This window comes from Ambystoma mexicanum, chromosome 1q, assembly GCF_040938575.1.
Source record: "Ambystoma mexicanum isolate Mex_15411 chromosome 1q, UKY_AmexF1_1, whole genome shotgun sequence".
In the NCBI taxonomy this organism is placed as follows: domain Eukaryota; kingdom Metazoa; phylum Chordata; class Amphibia; order Caudata; family Ambystomatidae; genus Ambystoma; species Ambystoma mexicanum.
In genome coordinates, this window is record NC_090922.1 from 558,108,708 (window position 1) to 558,130,689 (window position 21,982).

At 47.0% G+C, this 21,982-nt stretch overlaps 1 protein-coding gene across 2 annotated transcripts in view; it reads right to left on the minus strand.

Annotated features, from left to right (window-relative positions):
- BCAM (basal cell adhesion molecule (Lutheran blood group)) overlaps positions 1–21,982 on the minus strand; it is a 220,060-nt gene that overhangs the window by 60,399 nt on the left and 137,679 nt on the right. For both annotated transcript variants that reach the window (XM_069640997.1, XM_069640998.1), the window contains exons 2-3: positions 7,648–7,775; positions 7,312–7,528 (exon numbers count right to left, since the gene is read on the minus strand). In XM_069640997.1, the coding sequence (XP_069497098.1) occupies positions 7,312–7,528; positions 7,648–7,775 (345 nt within the window). The remainder of the gene's footprint in view (positions 1–7,311; positions 7,529–7,647; positions 7,776–21,982) is intronic.

A 21,982-nucleotide genomic window follows, 5' to 3' on the forward strand; every position in this document is an offset into this window, starting at 1 on the left:
CTGGAGACTGCTGGGGCATGGTACCGGCTAGCACCGGCCCACTTAAAGCCCTGAAGTGGGCCCACATCACAGCCCTCAAATCAGAGCCGGCTTTAAGGCAGGGTGGGCCAGGCGACCGCCACTGGCGCCATGCCCCCCCAGGGCGCCACTAGCCCCCCCACCAGGCCAGTTTGAGGAGTCTTTCAATGACTCCCAAGAGCTGGCATAGTGGGAGAAGGCACGCCAGGCGCCCTTACGTTATTAAATGCTGCCATGATGGCAGGGCGCATTTAATAACAATAGGGTGGTGATAGCACCCTATTCACAGAATGAATACCTCGCTGCTCCAAGGCGAGAGCCAGGAGCTTTTCATTGGAATAGGACGCTCATGCATTAGCACGCATGAGCGTCCTATTCCAGTGATTGTGCCCCTGGGAGGCGACAGAGCAGGGAGGGACAAAACCAATGTGGCGCTCCTGCCTCATATATAGATCAATGGAGTCACTCTAGCTTTGCGGATTCCATGACCGGAGCTCTTGTCTTGGGAGGATAGCTCGGGGGCAACGTGCTCGCCTTGGAAGGAAGACAAGACAGAGCAACAAAGGTTCGATCCCGGTTCCGCGCTTAGAAACTTATGGGTATTGAGCGCGTTATAAACAACCTACCCTATCATATCGCCTTTGGGGGTGAACCGATTCCCCACACCACCGGAGTCATTTGCCACACTGGACACCCCACCAGAGCAATAGAACAGTCCCTGGAACTGCTTTCCGAGTCCAGTGTTGTCGCTAGTCTCATCGGCCAAGATCTGGGGGCGGTGGGGGAAGTGGCGAAAGCCAGCACTCCTCGCCCCCCCCCGCCACCCCCCTTGCCGGCCCCGTCAGTTATCATATGCACACACTTGTGAATGAATGACAGCGGCGGAGGGGGAGGGGAGCTTGAACAAGGGATTGGAGGTGGGGGCTGTGCTAGGCAAGGGCCGGTCCCAAGGATCAGCGGCTGTCACTCAGCGAGAGCGCAGCCACCGAGCCCTCTGCACACAAAGGCCCGTGTTACCCCGAGAGAAGCCGAGCCCCCAGCCCCACCCGGAAGGGGCCCGCAGCAAGGAGCCTTTAATAAGCCGTCTGAGGGCAGGCGGGGAGGTAAGAGCGGCACTTCAGACAGGAATCTCTTTCAAGTCCCCAGAGAGCTCCTGGGCTGGGTCCAAGACTGGCATCGGGGCTTTCATCCGCACCCAGATTTAAGGTTTAAGATGCCTTTGTTCCTGGCATAAGGTCTTATAACCGACAAAACATGTGTTCAGGGAATGGAAACCTGCCCAGGCGCTTCACCTCCCAGACATCCAAAAACCCCTTGCGCAACTGATAAACAGATAGCACTCCAACCCTTCCCTTCATCTCCCAACCTGCCCGCCTCGCCACTACCACCCTGCCCCTTTCCTAGCACCATCCGGAGTCTCATTGCACCACATCATGCCCCAGAACCACCCATGTCTGTTCCAACTGCCCCCCTTCCCTCAATCCCTCCCAACTTCCTTTCGCTATCAAATCCCCTCCCTTCTGTACCCCCACCTCGTGCCCTAGCCTCCCTGGCACTGTGGCCCTTCCAACCTTGGATCTTCTCGTCCCCACCATCGCCCGAGTCCTGTTAGTACCCTCTCCCCCTCCTCCCAGTGAACATCTCATCACGCTTTGCACCATTACACAGAGCACACCCTGCAGCACGCATGGCTCAGTGCTCCGGCACAGGTTGGGCCACTTTAGCAAATCCTGCAACGTTCAGATGGATCGAAAGTCACTCCCTTTCCGAAGCGCAGAAGGTGCCCTGTGAAATGCACGGCTGGCCGTGCTGTCGAAGTGAGGGGGAACTCACGGGAACAGCGTTTACCTTTGATGGTTCCTCCACGTTGAACCATTTCCACAGTTCCAGAACGGTCCTATTGGTGTTTAAATCAAATGTCTCTAATTTACTTAATCCATTTTTAAAGCTAATCCCTTCACTTGGGCCCATGTGTTGTGGTCTACAGTAATGCAATGTGTAAGGCTGTGTTAAGTGTTGCTTTCTAGCTTCTGTGTGGATGTGGAGAGTACTTTAGGGAGGCACACATAGTAGAGAAGCACACATGCATTACATTATGCCACAATTGTATTCTTTTTAAAAGCTATGGTGGAGCCTCCAGGTCAACACAAATAAAGTAGTTCTTACATCCAAGTATCGTTTGATATTAATGTGTGTCCCTTTCAATATCAGTGCCAGGTGTGTACATAGGTTAGTCACAAACAACTACTCGTGGCGCATATTTGGGAGGTTTTTAGCACCCCCCCCCCCCCCCTATAGTCTGCCTGCACAGAGGATGCTTGGTAGATTATAGAAAATAAACAACAAAATGCAGGCACAATCCAGGAGAACTCCCCTTACCCCCTTCGCCCACATCTTTTGCCCATCACAGCCACGTGGGTGTCGAACCGGCTCCCACCTATCCCCTTAATCTGATTGTTTATCCCAACTCATGCTTCGCAGGCCTCTCTTACCCTGCAAGGGTCACAGTCATTGGAGGAATTGGGCAGGAACAAGACTGCAAACAGTGTCTTACTGTTGCGTGTAGACACAAGGTCCAAACCCCACCCAGCCGAGGAAGCTCTTGTGTCTCGTGCAGTTGGATGGCACACATTTTCACAGACTGCATCCGAAAGTCTTGCTTTGCTCAACAGCCCAAACGTAAACAATCAAACCGTCTAAACTTGTATATATGTTGCATGCTTTGCACACATTTAACTGCCAGGGTGACTATTCTGACAGACGAAATGAGCACCATACCAAGTGTGCATTGCATGCTCAGAAGGAATGAACGGTTGAATTACTAGCACAGACATGTTTGATAAATTGGTGGTCATTCTTATGGTCCCAAAATGCACTTTGTTTTTATGCAAAGCAGCCAGCATCCTATTTGCAGGGCACACACACCATTGGACACTTCGCTCTGCCCCCAGTCCCGCCCACACCCCTGACAATCAGGCCTTAGTGGCGCCCGCACTACTGACAATTTTCCCCCCAACCCCAAATGGGTAAGGAGCATGCAGGGGGGCTCCCCCCAGTGCATTTTGACAATTTCAAGCACTGGTCACAGTTCCACTACTTTTTTATTATTACACATCAACCACTTGCGTGGCCTTGATACACGTCTTCGTGGGTATGGGTTACCTTGACTAAAGCAACTATGGTAAATGGGCAGCATGAGGAAGCACAGATATCGCACAGGAAAAAAAAGCAGCCAGCTCGAGGAAGCGCAATCAAAGCACCAAAGCTCATGTAGCATCAGCATGTGAAGCAAGTGTGAGAACACATGTTGTGCTATGTTACGGTTTGCTTGTAGAGCGCACTGTCACCCAAAGGTATCCTGGCGATAAGGACAGGGAAACCAGGGAAAAGGAAATTCTTCAGCGCTTTAGGGAATTTGATGTAATCTTTCGTCATCCTTAGGGATGATGGAAGAGTATTCCATAAAGAGGGAGCTGCCACTGAAAATGACCCCCCCCCCACTGTGTTTTTTTAAATTCTTGGAAGAGCGAGGAGGCCTGAATTTGCCAAGCGAAGAGCTCTAGCGGGATTGCAGAGAATAATCTTATTTCTGAAGCTACAGAGCACCCGGGTAATGCAAGGCTCGATGGGTCAGACAAAGAGCTTTGAATTTAATCCTGTTTGCAAAATGCAGCCAATGAAGCCGAAGTAAAACAGGAGTAACGTGCCTATTTAGGCAGGCCAAGCAAGTAACCGTGCTGCAGAATTTTGAAGAATATTGAGCCTTTTGATATACTATTTGGGGTAAGCAAGCATGGATATCCGGAAAAACGTTTGCGGCCTCAAGAAGCTTGTGCAGTACAGGCAGCACTGCGGAAAACAGGCAGAACTGGGAAGCACAAGCAGCATTAGGGAGCACAGACAACACTGGGAAGCATAGGCAGCTGTAGGCAGCACAGGCACCATGAAAGAGCACAGGCACTGTGAGGAATCACAAACACCATGAGGAAGCACAAGCCACACACACGAAGTTCGGGTTGGATCGGGGCTGTGCATTTACTGCGAGTATGCAGGGACAGCCTGAAGAACCCTCTGCAGCCTTAGGAGGCATTGCCAGTACGAGGAAGCACAGGCAGGACAAGGAATCACGAGCAGCTCAATGAAGCTCAGGTCGCATCAGGATGTGCGAGTAGTGTGAGAAAGTATCAACAGTCTGAATAGGCTTTGGAAGCAGGGGCAGCACAGGCAGCAGGTGGGATCACAGGCAGCAGGCGGGTGCACAGGCAGCAGGAGGGTGCACAGGCAGCATGAAGGTGCACAGGCAGCTCAAAAGAAACTTCTGCATTCTTACGATGCTTGGGCACCACGATGAAGCGCGGGTAGTGTAGAGAAGCAGATGTAAATGTCGCTTATGGAGCCCACCACCTCACCTTCATCATATTGGAAGAATAGCAAGAAAGCACTGTGTATGACACTTGGTATCATCCCAATACCGCATCGAAGATATGAAAGACGTTATGCACTCAAACACCGTATCAAAGGTACCCTCAAACTGGTGTGGAAGAAGGAAGTCTGCAGACACCACTGGACATAGAAGAACTATAAGTAAAGTCTGACAGGTATTAAGTGACGCCATGAAGAGAAGAGATGAGGGTGCACAGAAATGATACACAAGTACTTAAAGAGACATCCTGGCGAGCACAACCTTCTGACAAAAACAAAGCCAACCTCAGCTCCATCACAGCCCTATACAAAAAATAAATCATCCTAGCTAAACGCGAAACCTACAACGCTAGAATTGCCCAAGCCAACTCTAGCATGAAAGAACTCTGTCATCCTCAAAGAGCTAGAAGCACCCATTCCTGTGCCAGACAACTCATCAACGACCAACTCTGGTGCTCCAACATACAGCAAGCACTGGCCAACCAAGTCACTACCCTTTAAACAAAAATTGCCAAGAAAAAAGCCACACCCTCCGGCAACAAGCCCATTAGCGTCAACCCAGAGCAACCAAGTAAGTCCACCAATCACTCCAGATTTAAGTTCTCCAAAGTCACCATAAAAGAAACAGAAAATACTATACTATCCCTCAAACCCACCAACTGCCAAGGCGACTTATGCCCCGCTCAACTTCTAAAGGATGCAGCCAGAGACCTAGCCCCCTTTATCACGAAACTTAACTCATCCTTCTCCACCAATACCATCCCATCCAACCTCAAAGAATCAGGAGTGCTTCCTCTACTGAAAAAGCAGCCCTAGACCCACTAATACCCACCAATTACCGCCCGATTAATACAGTGCCTTTTCTCTTGAAGATCTTAGATAAAATGGCATACTCCCAGATTCAAAAATACTTGGAAACCAACTCTCTACTAGGAACTAGGCAATCAGGCTTTCGGCCCCAACACGGGACAGAAACAGCCCTCATAGACCTCAAGTCACAGATAGACGAACTCCAGGATGAAGGGAAATAGGCCTCCTTCTACTCCTGGTTCTATCAGCTGCCTTCGACCTGGTCGACCACAGGGTCCTATGCAGCCACCTGGACTCGGCAGCTCACTTCTCTAAAGAAGCCATAGCATGGATACAATCGTTCCTAACCAACAGGACTATGACAGTTTTCTCCCTATGGCAGCAACCAACCCCATCCTTATAACTTGCGGAGTGCCCCAGGGATCTTGCGTTTCACTCACCCTCTACAATATCTTTACCAAGCCCCTTTTCGATGATCTGGACATTCTGAGTGTCACCTACACTAACTATGCAGATGACACACAGATTCTTCTACCGCTTATCGGTGATTACGACAAGGATTTGGCCTTGGTGAACAGGATATATCTCATCATCCAAGCATGGATGGCCACCCACGGTCTATGCCTGAATGATGACAAAACAGATCATCATCCTGGGCACTTCCTCGACCCTCAAAAAACTCAGCCCGAATACTCAGCATTCAACATAGACAACAACATTATTACTGCAGCCAAGGAGGTTAAAACTCTGGCTTCTATTTGGACTCCACTCTCTCCTTCAACAAGCAGGTCAATGCCGTGGCCCACGGCATATACATGCAATTTGATTAGAGCAGGCAAGGCCTTCCTGTCACAGGACAGATGCATCACCCTAGCCAGAGCCCTGATCTTATCCAGGCTGGACTACTGCAACGCCCTATACATAGTAGCCAATAAACAAACCACCAAAAAAATCCAACTCCTACAAAACAATGCGCTGAGAGCAGCCCTAGGAATCCCCAAGAGAGAACATATCTCTAATACTAGAAGAGCCAACAACTGGCTCTCCACACTTGATAAAATAAAACTAAAAACTGCCTCCCTCACCCACAAATGCTTGAACAATGCAGCACCCCGCTTCCTATCCGACAGATTCACTTTGAAGCCTGCCACAAGAATCACCAGACTCGCCAACACCAACTACCTCTGGGTCCCCAGATACAGACTTGCCAAAATTGGGGGCAGCAGCTTCCAGGTCAAGGAAGACCTCCTATGGAACTCACTACCATCCCCCTAAGAATCGATCAAACCTATCACAAGTTCCGCCAGAGCATCACTAGTTGGCTCAAAGATGCCGACATCTAGATATGTATCTCGCTGACTTTGCCCGGCACCTCTCTCTACACTGCATGCACCAACCGCACCAACTACTTTGTGAAACTATGCATGCCTTCAATATACCTGCCTGTATATATCGCAACTTCATTGTGCCTACATGTAACCAATCGGCACCTGCACCTAAATGTATTTTACATGTTGTAACCAAGCTTTAAGTATCCTTATGCCTTGCGCCTGAATACCCTTGGGTCTGGAGCGCATTACAAATAATAAACTAAACGAAACTAAAGAATGAAGATGTCACTGAAGTAACAAAGTAAACGAATATGCAGATATGAAGAAATAATATGTTGAGAAGTGAGAAGAAATGCAACAAAGGTAATTTGGAAATGCGTTTGTGCAACAAAGGTAATTTGGGCCACCTGAGAGGAGTACAAGGAAGTTAAGAAAGCACAAGGAAGCTTGTCCACCCAGAGGACGCTAAACTGGGACTAACTGGCCTGAGGCACGCTTGGCAGTGTGAAACAGCTATATAAAGATTCAACATCAATGCCCCCTTGTCCTATAGCCATTCCCTTCCCTATATCACAGAACACAGTTCCCCTCAATGGCTGTGCTCTTCTTCTACGAATAACCATAGAGTTTCACCCGAGGTCCACTTGCCATCCAGAATGCGCCATGTATCTTCATTTGACAACTCCCACCACAAGAGGAACCACAGATATGTTTTTTAAACCAGGCTCACCAAAGACCTTCAGGTTGGACATTGCTTCTCCACTGCCCGATGCTCCAGCTGTTACTTGGCAGTAGAAGGTCCGCTCATCGATTAGGTCGACTTCGTTGATAACCAAGGAAAAGTCTGCATCTACATAGACCCTCCCAGTATAGTCTGTGTTCTCATCTACCATCGTCATCTCCTCGTCGCGGTATCCGATTCTCTGTCGCTGTGAATTCTTGTCCGTCTGTCGGGGTTAAAACAGAAGCTAGGTTAAATGGTATTCACTTCATGTCAATGGTCTACGTGGAGCTGAGAAATTCCCCAATGATAATGGCTAGTTTCCCCCAAAAGGACAATACTCACAATGAACCATTCCACCTGCCGAGAGGTGGGATTCCCAGAGATTGTGTGTGTGCAGGGGATGGCCGTTCGCTTTCCCAACTCCACTTCCAATTCTGGCGGCACAGACACAATTACTGCCGCAAAGCAGCCTGGTGAGAAAAAGAGCCAGGAATAAGTATACTCAAAAGAACAATAAAAGAGCAAAGAGTAAGCATCCTACGATAGAGAACAAAAAGCAGATGGAGGACAACAAAGCAAAGAGTAATCATCCTATAATGTAGAAAAAGCATAGAGTAAGCATCCTATAATGTAGAAAAAGCATAGAGTAATCATCCTATAATGTAGAAAAAGCATAGAGTAATCATCCTATAATGTAGAAAAAGCATAGAGTAAGCATCCTATAATGTAGAAAAAGCATAGAGTAAGCATCCTATGGTGGAGATCAAAAAAGCAAAGACTAATCCTACGACGGAGGACTAAAAGCAGATGGAGAACAAGAAAGCAAAGAGTAAGCATCCTATGATGGAGAACAATCACTTGGGTTCTAGGTCACCCAGCAATCTGCTTGGGCTAGAACCTCTGGCAGTGTGAGGACGTGCTGCAAAGGAGTAGAGAACAACGTATTGGCCCTCTGATTTCTCCCAGCACCCAGCGGGTCAAACCTCGGCTTTGGACACGTCTTTTGCTACAAATTGTTACAAGTGAATTTGGAGGCAAAAATATCCAACCGAAAATAGTGACTCACACTCCTATTCACCACGTATTATATATTGTATTGAATGGATTTGTCACCCACTGTTCTTTTTGCCATTTTTTTCCTTTTTTTAACAATCATGTCACGATCCAGTATCTATTGTGAACTGTTATTTCCGACCAGAGGCTCTGTTTTAAGAGTAAAGTGATTCGTTCATATAATTTCATTACCTTTTTGGGGCCAAAAATATCGTACAAGCAATGGTTACCATTTACCATCAAACTTGTGGTGGGTTTAAACAAAAGCAAAACAAATAAATAAAAATCCTAGCTGATATGCGAGTGGAATGATCAGTTTCAGGTAAAAAGCCACACAAACACAGCGCCACCTAGTAGCCATGACCGGAAGTTCACCGCCAGATCCACACTGCAGTGCACTAGGGGTATGCAAAGTAGCTTTTAGCTAACTTGCATACCCATAGTGCATTGCCTCTGATCTGGATGTGCACATCCAGTGATGGCTACTCCGTGGTGCTGTGGCTGTGTGGATTTTTAGCTGAAATTACCTATTCTACACAAGCAATGATCAGTACAACCACAAACAGATGTCGGGCAGCAAACAGGTCGTTAAAGCCACAGCAGCGTCTGTTTGTACACGGCCACCTCCAGACACCATCATGTTACTGTAACCTTCCAAGCATCGGCCCCTTCCTTCCTCCTTTCCATGTGGGCTGGTTTTCATTCCTCTGCCTTGCAGAATGCAGAGCTCAGCAGTCGGGTGTGCATTTCTAGGACAACACATAAGCAAACCTCGGCGTGGCTGCCTCGGGTTCCATCTGCCCACAATAACTCAGCCGAGGAGAGCCGTGTCCTGAAGCACATTCGTGCTCCCAAGAGATAGGGGTGCTAGAGGGTTCGGCTGAGTGACCCGCGAGCCGGGGAAAGGAGTTTTTTAAAAATAAATACCAATACTGGACATTAGCACCAAGCAAGGGGGGTGTGGTGGACTCCAGTCAATCAGGAGGCTTGTAACAGGGTCCTTTGCCACACAGGGAAAGACCCTGATCCAAGACTCCTTGGAGCGGGAGGCCGACATCTTCCCTTGCCGGGATCAAAGGTAAGTGCGCTCCCGGTGTCCCCTGACCCTTCTCCACCCCCTTTTCTACATATCTGAACCCCTCACTACTCAAACCCCACTTACCTGCGAACCTCTGTCTCTCGCTGGCTGCTCCCGGCATATCTCTGGCACACGATTACAGCCGCCATGGAAAGGAAGAAGGGACTACACAGTCCCTTCTCCCTTTCCATGGTGGCCATCTTTTTGTTTATTTTTTTCCATTAAGTGCAATGGCCATAATGGGAAGGAGAAGGGACTACAAGTAGTCCCTTCTCCCGTTTCTATGACAGCCATTGTGTTTATTTTTTCATTAATTGCAAAGGCTGTCATGGAAAGAGAGAAGGGGCTACGTGTAGTCCCTTCCATCTGATGCCAGGGGGGGCTTTTTTTTTTCTCGAGTCAGTTTCAACTATGTTTCTCAGTACGAGAAAAAAAAAAGCCTTTAATACCCCTGTACAATGTGCCGGGGTACTAATAGCAATAGAACCTGAGGAGAGGGGCATTATCTGTCTGATAATGCCCCGGTGTGATAGTTACAAGCCTGAGCGAAGCGAGGACTTTAACGTACCCTGAGGGCATTACCAGATCAGTAATGCCCCTCTCCTCGGGTTCTATATGCAGACTATAGTGCGTTATCCAATTGTGTAATATGCTGTAGAAGAGTTCGATTAAAAGCTTGACAATGCTACATTTGTGGAAAACATCCAAAACTGACAACAAAAGGTCTTCACCAACACCTGGAGGGAGTACACCAACCTTTTTCTCGCAGTGATGGCTTGTGGAATAAGGGCACTGACCCTTCACTCAGTGCTTTCACGTAAAACACGGACATTTGGAACGATGGCACCGGGCCTCGATTCACAACACTGATACCTGGAGCAAGGGTCTTTGGCCTTTCCTCACGATGCTGGCACCTAGAATGATTACACTGATCTTCCACTCACAGCGCTGACATCTGGAATAAGGGCCCTGACCCTTCAACTCACATCACTGACATCTGAAATAAGGACAATGACCTGCCACACACAGCATTGACATCGGACAGAACCACCCACCCAAAAAAAAAAAAAACTCACACCTAGATTCAATCACACTCAGACTCCATTCAGGACACTGCAACCTTCAGTTAGAACAGTGAGCTTCCACTCCTAACACTGGCCCCTCGAATGAATACACCAAGGCTCCACTTGTGACAAAGGGATCTATTTTGGTTGCAGTGGAGCTGATCATTAATATTGGTAAAGTAACCCTGCATGATCCTAGAATCCTTTGCTTGGGAGCTAGTAAATAAGGTTCCCCACTGAGACAAACAATTTGGCAGATTTAGGAGGAGGGGTTTTAAGAACAGGTGTATATATGCCTGCAATGGGCAGCACTGGAGTAAACTACAGATCCCTCAGAAGCAAGTCCACTACATGACTGCCCACGCCACAATGCATTCGGCCTTTGGACACGAGAGAGGCAGAGAGATGGAGTAACAGATGAAAGAGAAGGTGTACAGCCGAGATACAAGCAAGAAATACCCGAGTAAGCGCATGTGCACTTAGAAGACGCCTGTCTCACAATACATGCTCCGGCACTCAGTGCAGATGTTCCTAAAGGATTGTATTCACAGAATGCACACTGCCTCTCTCAATACAGAGATCCTAGGGGGACTACGTGTCCCAGAATGCAAGATCCCATAGAGCCACCTATGTCAGAATGCATTCTGTCACACGTAGTGCACAATACTCTTCGGAATTGACTTCTCCTTTCTCATTGCACAACACCCTGTCCTGCGCACACAGGTCTTCATGTCACAGAATTCCCTCAAGCTGGTTAGTTACAAATGATGCTCACAGGAATACATGTCCCAGAATGCACTCAGCAACATTTAGTGGACGCCGGGCCCCTACACAAATACACTTGCCCAAGTGTCGTGATCCACCACCAATGCAACCAGTTTTGCCTCTCCCCCAGCCATGACCCTAATCCCACCCACTCAGACTACCTCAGGGATCTGTGGGAGAATACTCAAAAAAAGAAGGCACTAGCCACTGAGAAGCCCAAAGGCAATTTCCTCCGAACGCCTCCTCAATGAACCACCAATGAAAGTTGTCATATCTAATTCTCGCATCACCCGCTTGGCTTTTGCCACTCCAGCGCCCTCTCGAGTTTTTTTCATTTTTGTTTGGTTTCCGGCAGGACATTAGTCAGCGGCTCTGAGTGTGCTCCTGTAGCTGTGACGTCGGAATGTCCTATGGAAGGTCTTACCAAACCTGCTTATCGGTAATAAGGTATTTTCCGCATCTTCTATTTCAGGGGAAAAACACCAACCTCATTATGAAGAACTCTGAAAGTGGGTTAGTTATTCCACCTGCTTCTTTTTGAGGGTGGGCAATGTGTCACACTTGGACGATCTCCTCAGGGTGGGCAGGATGTTGCACCTGCACTGTTTAGGGTGGGGCAATGTATGGCTCGTTAATGCATTTGAGGGTGGGCATTGTCTCTGAACTTGAACTGTTGGATGGGGTAATGTAGCACCGTTGGATGGACCAAAGAGTGGGCAGTGCATTGCACTTGCTATCACCCATGAATACCCTTTGAGGGTGGGCTTTATATCTTCACCTGAACTGTCTGATGTACTGCAGTTGAATGGACTTGAGAGTGGTCAGCATATTAGATGAACGGAGGTTGGCCAATATACAGATTGATCCAGAGAGTGGGCAGTGCTTTCCACTTGAATGGAGTCTCTGGTGATAACCTATGTATAGCACTTGGATGGGCTGTGCACTTGACCAGGATGCTGCACTTAGTTGTACCCATGAGGGAGACCAAGTTATAGTTTCTAGGCGACGGCAGAATGTGTTCCACCTCATGGAATGCAGGGGTTAGCAGAGTGCTGCCTGGTCTAGTCGGGTTCGTGAGTATAGCCACGTGATGATAGCTGGATGCATGCAGAATGCACCCCCATAACTTATCAAGCCAGATGTTCAAGAATTTGTCGAATGTACCAATTCGAGGCTTTCACTTAACTAATGCCTTTTGCCACTCGCACTCCGCACTTTTGGGATTTGCCAAAGGTACGGCCACACTACTGCACGCATCTGCTTTCACATACAACTCGAAAGACACTTTGCACATCACCACTGCAATAAGAATGTAGCTACCTTTCACGACAGCTGTACCTCTCTCCACCCATACACGTGCCAATTACACATGAGCGGCTAGCAAGGACTCAGACACGCCCTACTAACGTTTAATGGCCCTTACACGTACACACGCATACTAGCACCTCCTAACTTTTCCATACTTCGGACCCTCCGAGGGCCTTCAACCTACAGCACGTTGGGACCATGCTTATGGTGAAAGGTGCTATATAAATTACGAAATTAAATTAAATGACCCCCATTTACAGGCAATGGCATATTTTGCATCTGTCGGCTGCTTTGCTCACATGATATGGTTAATGTGTTCCTTCAGCGGTTGTGAGCAGGGGACACATTTATTAAAATGTTGGAATTTATCTATTTGTATCCCTGATTATCCTTCGAGAGTTGGAGCGATGTGTGGATCCTCACTACTGGATTACCCTAGTTTCCCTGAAGAATGCACCTTGGAGTTGGGGAAGGCGCGTTTTAGCCTGGTTGGGCTTTGAATGAATTGGACTTGGATATATGCAGAACCTTGGTTATTGAGGCTAGTATCATTTGTTTTCAGGTTCTCTCTGCTAGATGGGAAAAGGTACAATTGGGACTAATACTCAGGTCAGTTACCTTACACTTGTTTGAAATATGTAATTTGATTGGGATTTAAATCTAGTTATTGTAAATGAGATTTATATCAATTATCTAAGAACATAAAATGTTACCCCCCTGAAAAAGTGCTTTTTGATCCAAAACGCACTGAGGAGTTTTAGGAAAGAATAGTTTTTGATAAAAGAATCGTCATCCATCTGGGATTGTCTGTACCTGGAGTAAGGCATTTGTGTTAACAGGGATGATTTACTGTCATTAACATGGACTGTGTTTCAGTAAAACAAAAAGGATGTTTCTTGAAATACTAATGGTGTTAAAACCTTTTTCTTTTGTAATGTATACATTGTGTGGGAATTGTAGTTCCGTGAAGCACATTTTGAATACTTTGTTTTAAGCGGTTTGCTCATGAATTTATTAACTGTGCAGAATTCATATTTAACTGTTTGGGTGTTTTTCCCCTGAGAGCACTTGTGGGTTTCTCATTAGGTTCTAATGAGCTTTTGTGATTTATATTCTGCACCCGTAACATCACAGTAATACAATGCATTGGAGGGGGTAGCAGCGCTCACTGAGATGATTTATGAATTAAGCAAAAAACCCTGACGGGTGGGCGCATTACTTGGTCAGGTTAATGCCCCGGGGCCGAGTAACAGGTCCGAGGGAAGCAAGCACCCTAGCATTAGCCCCGGGCGTTACCAGACCTGGTAATTTCCCCGCCCAGAGGGGTTAGGGGCTTATTGCTATTTGCATCCTTTTAGGTTTTACCAGGATGTTAATAGGTCAAAACAAGATGGCCACCATGGAGAAGGGAGATGGGTACTACTCGTAATCCCTTTGTCCTTTCCATGGCGGCCATTAGCGTCACAGGGATGCACCGGGAACACACAGTATTCCTGACACCAGCGTGCGAGAAGGAAGCTGCAGGTAATTTGAGTGTGGGTGGGTGAGGGATGTGTGGGTTGGGGGGAGGAGATGCAGGGACGTACTTACCTTCATCCCAGGAGGAAATACCCCCCACGTCTGAGGAGGCTCGGAACTGGGTCTTTACCATGAGCTTCCTGATTCACTGGCAGGCCGCATAACCCTCCCCTCCGATCTGCCAGGTTGAAAATTATCCATATTGTACACAAAACAGCTCTTTGGGGCAAAGCCACAATGAAAGAGGTGTTCCTTTTATTTCTCTTCGTAGAAAAAAAAACGAGTAGCGACTGTCCAGAACTTCTGATCAGTGGCAATGAGTGAATTTCTTTAATTGGAGCAGCATAAAATGTTTGACTCATATATGTTTGAACCAACCAAAAGTGGATCCAGGGGGGTAAAACTTGTTAAACAATGGGTTTGAATGGTGTGTTTTACCACACACTATCTGGGAAAAATTGGGTAAAAAGCCACACTTTGCAATCAATTTTCTATGGTAGCACACACAAAAAAACAATAGACAAGTACCAACAGTGCACAGTAGTATTTTCATGATGCCTTTGCCCCCAATATGTGCCACTATAAAAAATAAGTTCATGCTAGCTGCACCCATAGAAGTCCATGCATGTTGTAGCAACATTTGTCAGTATTACCATATAACAACTTACTCTTGTCATCTTTGCCATTACAAAATGCCATGACACATTAAGAAAACATGTCCAGACTGGTTGCTGCACTAATGCAGAGTAGTTTAACCATGTAAAAATATTTTATCGTGTTTGATTTACTCTTTAGGCCAAGTGAAAAAATGCCATGCCACAGTAATAAAGTAGATCAAGGATGACCGCAACAATGAAGGCCAGTCCAGATACATAACAACACTTATCATGTTTGCAATATCCTGGATGTCCAGCAAAATATGCCAGGCTACAGTAAGAAAATCTACCAAGACTGGCTGCACCACGTAAACACCAGTCTAGCTACGTAATAACACTTATGCTTTAACATTGAGGGCCAGCAAAAATGCAATGCCACCAGTAGTCCTGCTCCCTTAAACTTAGAGACCCCGGCCACTCCCTTTTCACACATGCAGCACAGGCATACACATTCATAAAGCAACATGCTCTCATTGACACAACAAACAGGTTTCCATCCACCCATGCATTCTGAGGGCACTCAGAAAACATCTTGCATGCCAATATATCTTAGAATGTTAATCTAAACATGTAGATTATCCTCCCAGCGAGGCCAGGAGGATAGCTCAGAGGGAACGCGTTTGTCTTGGAAGCAAGACAACGCATAGCAACACATGTATAAATCCCGGTCTCGCACTCTCTGGAATTAAGCGCATTATAAAAGAACAATTATAACATGCACATAACGTATCTCTCGGGACATGGTTCCCCCTCACCCATATATTGCAGCTGCCTTTCTGAAAATGCCTAGATTCATAAGAGCACACACCCCGCTTGCCCAATCCAAGCCTTTGCATAAAGGGCAGCACGAATGCTCCCAAAGGATTCTGTCAATATGTCAATATCTTCCAATCACCAAAGCGTGGATGACCTAAACTATGCGCATAGTTGAGGAGGTGAAGTCTAAAGGTTAATTTGTTGGTAACCAGCCTGAGGACACATCCCCCAGATCACGCGCATCCTGCCCCCCACACCCTAACCACCCCGAGCCTCTATGTGGCTTTGAGCTCATTCTCCAGCAGTTCCGCTCTCTTCCATACTAGAGCACGATCGCCATCTCTGCCCTGAGCTTGGTCAGAGTGACCAAAATGTCACACCAGCCAGTGCTTGACTGCACCATCCAAATATTTGCTAGCATGTGTGTGCCATGCCAAGCAGGACAGCTGAGGCACTGCCCTGCCCACAGTTACCACCATCCACGGCTGCTCCCAACAGAGTCAACATATTTGATGCTGCAGCTGCAACCCCCACTGGCTGATTGGAAGGGATGGAGGTACTCTACCTTCAGATTAAGTGTGATTTACAAAAAACAATGAGCAGAACATATACTAAAATAACATACTAGTTGTGTCTTGAAATGAGACAATTGTGTAGGTGCTTCTTCTGAAACATCACTATTGTTAACGTTTTATCTATATATGGTTTTGCCACCTATAGAATAAAAGTAAAAGAGCAAACATTCTTTCTTGCGATGGTAAATTGATAGACGAATGCAGACACAATCATTACTAACTTATGACTTTGCCTGACAAACAATGCAGCAAGATCTGGTATAGGTTGACAGTGAGCAGAGGAACTCTCCGGCCATCCTCTGCAGTGGCCCTTTCCCTGCCCTTGCCCCGGTCGCTGTCCTGGTGCTTCTAATATGTGACGCTGCTGTTCTTTTCCGCTCTGTGCTGGGTAGCCCTCGGCCCCACTAATGCCACAGGCTACTGTGCCGCACCAGTCGCACTCTAATGTTAGCCTGTCTTAAGACTAAGTGACTGTGCAGCATGAAACATGCGTGCATATCGGTGCACCCCATGATGGCTGCATGCTGCTAGAGAAAGGGGAATTGCCCAGCTTAACAAGGCCTTGTCTGCTCCTGCTGCGTGCCTCCACCTGACTAGGCACAGCAGAGTCTGAGACATGTGTGCACAGTATGGTTGACACTCACACATTTGCATGCATCCATCTGCTGGCTCACTGATCTAGTTATGTGCCCCATGCTGCTGCCCACTGCAGGGTTGGGGCCCGAGCGACACTTCCTGCTGCAGCCATGCTGTCACTCAAACGGTAGCAGTGTGGCACCATTGTCATTCAGGCTACTGCACCAGTGTGCAGGCACGGCAGCATGGGTACCCCTAATGATAATAAGCGTTGTCAAGTGCCAACTCAATCATGTAATTAGCATAGCCACACCAGCGTGGATTGTCAATTTCATGAATATCAACAAGCTAGCCCAGAATGTGGACGCAAGCGTTGCATGCACACTGTTGTGGCTCCTAGTGCAACTATGACTGACTTGCAGCTAAATGAATGAAGTTGACAAAACCACATCATAATCAAACAAGAGTCTGAGACAATAAGTACTTGTGCTCTATAATAAGTGCTGGGGCTGAGCCCTGGTTAACACCGCAACAAATGAAACACTTTCATCAGCCAACTTGTCATTAGCCCCACAATCGTGGTGCAGCCAGGAGCCAGGCTCACAGGCAATGTCCGAAGAAATGAAAGTCTTCACGCAAGGAGAAGAGGAGAGCATTGTTATTTAGGCAGGGGGTGACCAGCTGCTTGCCTGCTCGACAGGCAGTGACTCCAACTCTGCCAACCTGGAATCTCGCCTGCTACCAACACCCCAGAGGTCAGGGAGTTCAGTGCCTTGGCAACAACCAAGCATGAGGAATATAACACTGACTAATGTCCAGAAATATAGATGCGTAACACAAGAATGAGTACAGAACACTCCTTCATTACAGCAACAATAAGAATGCATGGCATGTGAATGAGTGCAACAATACAAATGCGGACCCGAGAATGAGTCAACGCACTGCCTCATTTCAACAATAACATGAATGCACCAGACGAGAATGAGGGGAACTTTTCAGCAACAATGTGAATGCATAAGACACTATGTGATACCCTTCCCGCATAGTATTTACTGCATGAACCGGCGGGAGTCCTAAAGTGACGGCACAGGACTTGGCCCCATGCTCCCATGCAGAGGGGACATGAGAATGGTGTTAACTAAGAGGGATTGACCGAGTGATCCACCTTAATAAAATTATGCTTGCACCCTCAACGAAGACCTCACATTTGCCAAGCTTGCCATTTGGAAGATTAGGGTTGAGGCAGGGGGGGTTAGGGGATGGTCTATTGCACAAGTTGTCCATGCTGAAACCAGAAGACCTGGGTTCTAATCCCAGCTTCTCCACTTGGCCTGTGCTTCAGCTTCCTTCTGAGGAATATTCAGGGGGTGCTTGGGAGGTAGCTAATGGCCAAACGCTGTTCTAAATCAATGTATAACAACCCGGGCATGGAAACAGTCCTATGGCAGGGCTCGCCATGCCACCGAATAGTGAAATCCATCTGGGTTTTCAGGGTGGGCTACAAATGCGCAAAGATTCTCCATTGAAGTTACTGGTCTGCATATTTATGTAGAGAGTTTCCCAGACCCTCCTCTGTTTCATATATATTTCTTTTTTTTCAGTGAAAAAACATTGTTAAAGGGTCATTATGGTTCAGTTGCCCTAAGAAAAACCTATCCATATTCTGGTCACAAGTAAAACCGAAAAAACGCAGAAATTCGCGAGTTATGGTAAGCTGAGCAACCATAACTCACGTCACCACTGTGCACTGCAAGGGCTAACACACATGACATCAATTATGACATCACAAATGTTGTTGACAACACATGCCTCGCTCCCTTTTTTTTCTTTACTGACGCATCTAGGCCTGGTGGTTTTCTTCACTGACATTCAGGAACTAAACATTGAAAAAGGTACTAGATTTGAAGATCTTACCCTTCTCAAATGTTTGTACACTACTTTCCTTGGGTCCATTACATCATATAATACATATACCTAGGGGAAGAAGCAGCCTTGAAAACGCTGCAATCATTTGTGTAGATGAAGATACGCTGTTAGGTTATGAACACTTTCTGCTACTACTGCTGCTTTCCTGCTCACTTTACTTTCCCTGTACATTCTCATATTTGCATGTGTTGTTCTTACACTAGTTTCCTAAGGGTCCAGTCATATCATATGATACATATACATAGGGGAAGAAGCAGGCCTAAAACACAGCAATCATTTCTGTACAGGAAGATAATGAGTTATGTTATGAACACTTTCTAGTTGTACTCCTGCTTTCTTGCTTACTTTACTTTCCCTAGACATGCTGATATTTCTATGCGTTGTGCTCTTTATGTTTTGTCTGCAGTAGTACAATTATGTATGAAATGGGGCTTCATTACCTATGCATTACATGCTTCACACTACACAACGCTCTAATACCAAAGCATTTATCATTTTACTATCCAACATGTCAAGATTATGCATAGTGTACCGCTATGGTGTTTGCTGCACACAATGCCTAGGTGTCTACATGAGTAGGTTCCTATTGTGCAAAGAATTCCGTAATACAATGCTGTTTATAGCAATGCATTGCTTTATGAACAACGTAGCTCATGCTATTTCTCCCGATGACCCCTGACAGTTTTATGCCAACATTATAATACGAATCCCTGTACAGACGTTTCATGCAACGTAAATGCACATGTGATGTCATCAATGACGGTTTCAAGAAAAAAATGTGAAACGCAATTAAGCAACTTTACAAGGATGTCTGTTGGCTTTGTTAGAATAACAGATATCTTGAGGCTATCTTCTGACAGCAGAGAGCCGATCCAAAGACTTGGTGTGCATTTGATGGTCAGGCTGGGGCCCCAGTGCGGAGATAAATGACATGCCTTTTGCACAGTGTGCCTTATAATTGCACTAGTAAAATAACCATACAAAGGATGACTCTGGCATCTTTTAAAATCTGTTGGGAAATGCTCTCTTAAGTTTCAGTTTCCAGGGCCCGGATCTATTCCTCGAGGAGAGCAGCAGGTGGTGAAGTAAGACATGTCACCCCTCCCCCTCCAGGCCGCCTGACAGCCGCCGTCACTCCTCACCCCTTCATAAGGGCAGGATATCGGCCTCTCCGCGCCCACCTCCAGCTCCAGCAGCACTCAGCACTCAAGCGGCTCGCACTACACTCATCATTTCTGGAAGTTCTTAAAGTAAAAGCATGGGACTGTGGATGCCTGCATGACCTGCTCCACCACAGCCGAGCTGGGGACTGCTCGCTCCAGTTTGTTTGTTTGTTCATCAAGCACACCGAACCCGTAGGTATCTGGGCGCATTACAAGGTTACATAACGAGCAAATGAAAAAGCACAGGACAGTATTTACAATAAGTTACAGTTATATACAGATATTGCGTACATGTCTCTGCATAGTAGTGAAATCAGGACATTCATTATACATCAGAGGATGAAAGCCAGGTTTTAGTGTTCGTCCGAAAGCTAAAAGATGACGGTTCTGCTCTTAGGTCAACAGGTAGTGAGTTCCATAATTTGGTGGTCATTACAGCGGGAGGCACACGGCTCTGTATTCACGCAGAAGACCTGTACGAACACAGACATCAGCCATCAAGCACAAGCCACCGAAGTACAGGCTAGGAGAGCAGGGGGTCCCTCAAAAACACCCGCTTCTCAAGGCACAACTACTTACACCATGACGAGAAAGTCATGGCAACCTTTCGGAAAACACGTGGCCTTAGGGTGACAAATCAGGGGCACCATTCAGAGGGCATTAAATTGACAGAAATGTCCATTAGGCCAGGGGCCCGCCATTGTGTGGCCCTCCAGATGTTTTGCCCGATAACTTCTATGTCCTGTTGCCATTGATATGGCAGTTGGATGTCAAAGCTTGGAAAACCACATATTTTTGACCCTTACATTACACAGACACCATCATAGTTATCGTGGCACCTGGGTTGCCAGTCATTTGGTCGACTGGACAACTGGTCGAATCAATTTGGTCGAAAACCAAATGGTCGAATTTTGTTTTATTTTTTATTTTTACCCCTTTTTTGGTTTTTTTGGGGGGGGGTTCCCCCCCCAACCCCCTTTTTTTTCTTTTTTTTTTTCTACACGAAAACCCACAAAACACATATATAAATAAAAAAAAAAAAATTAGAACATTTGGTTTTCGACCAAATGACGTCGATCAAATTGCAGTCGACCAGTTTGTAGTGGACCAAATGACTGGACAGCGGCACCTGCTATCAATGTCATGGGGTATCAGCACATGCAGGGATAATCAAGCCAGCTCCTTTCGCCACTAATGCCCGAAGTGTAATTTCACACCAAGACAATGGCGTTTGCCTTCCCTCACATACTTGAATGAATCCCATGAATCAGAAGGCCTGGGTAGTTTGCCGGGATCTGCGGTCAGCCGCATTCCCAGTGAATCCCGAGGCCAGAGACACTGCTAGCATGCTCCCGGACGGGGATATCAGGTGTATCAGCCCGCGCAGGATTTGAGACCGACCTCTCCAATTACCATCAAATTGGATTATAGCCCCTCCTGAGTGGAAGTTATATCAAAGAACAGGTTATTTGGCCTTGTTCATTCTCAGGAGAGGGACTCGCACACTTTGGGCACATTCCTGAGGTACTAGGGGGAAAAGCAGATATCGGCACCCAGCAAGGCCGAAGCACACGTGCCCCTGTTCAAAGGAGCATTCCCCAGCATATTGGTGCTCACTGCCCAGGTAAGGGTCACTGGGCTAATACATGATGTGGTACCCTCCTGAGATGGCACCATCCCACAAATAATGTTATTTGGGCCCATTTCTTTCTCTGTAGAGGAGCGTTTACATTATTGGCAAATATTGTCGTGTGCGGCTTTGTTGACGGCCATCTCACATGGGTCAGATCTCCATCTGCAGTTGGTGAACACAAGGGTCTTGCCTTTGTCCTCTCAATACTGGGCCAATGACTCGCGGTGACTAGGAGCCCTATGCCATCAGTGATCTAGCCCCATTGCTGCAGTCCGCCTCACTTCTTTCTCACCAAAAACTAGACATTTTGCCTGGGTGTCTGAGAGATAATCTCTACACTATCCTACACCACACACAAGTTTCAGACCGGCCAAAGAGGTTTAATTGGATCGGCACAGCACCAGGCGACTGCTCTTGTGCACACATGCAGGCTGTTCGTTTTTTGGTTTGGTTGGAACGTGGCTAAGGAAGCTGAGCTTGCTGGCCCCTAGAAGGGGATAGAGAGGAAAAAACTTGGCACGGAATCTGTAGGATCAGGGAACAGCTGGCAGCGTCAGAGGTGGAGCTGTCGATAGAGAAGAGAGGTTCAAGTGCAGAAGTGCCAGC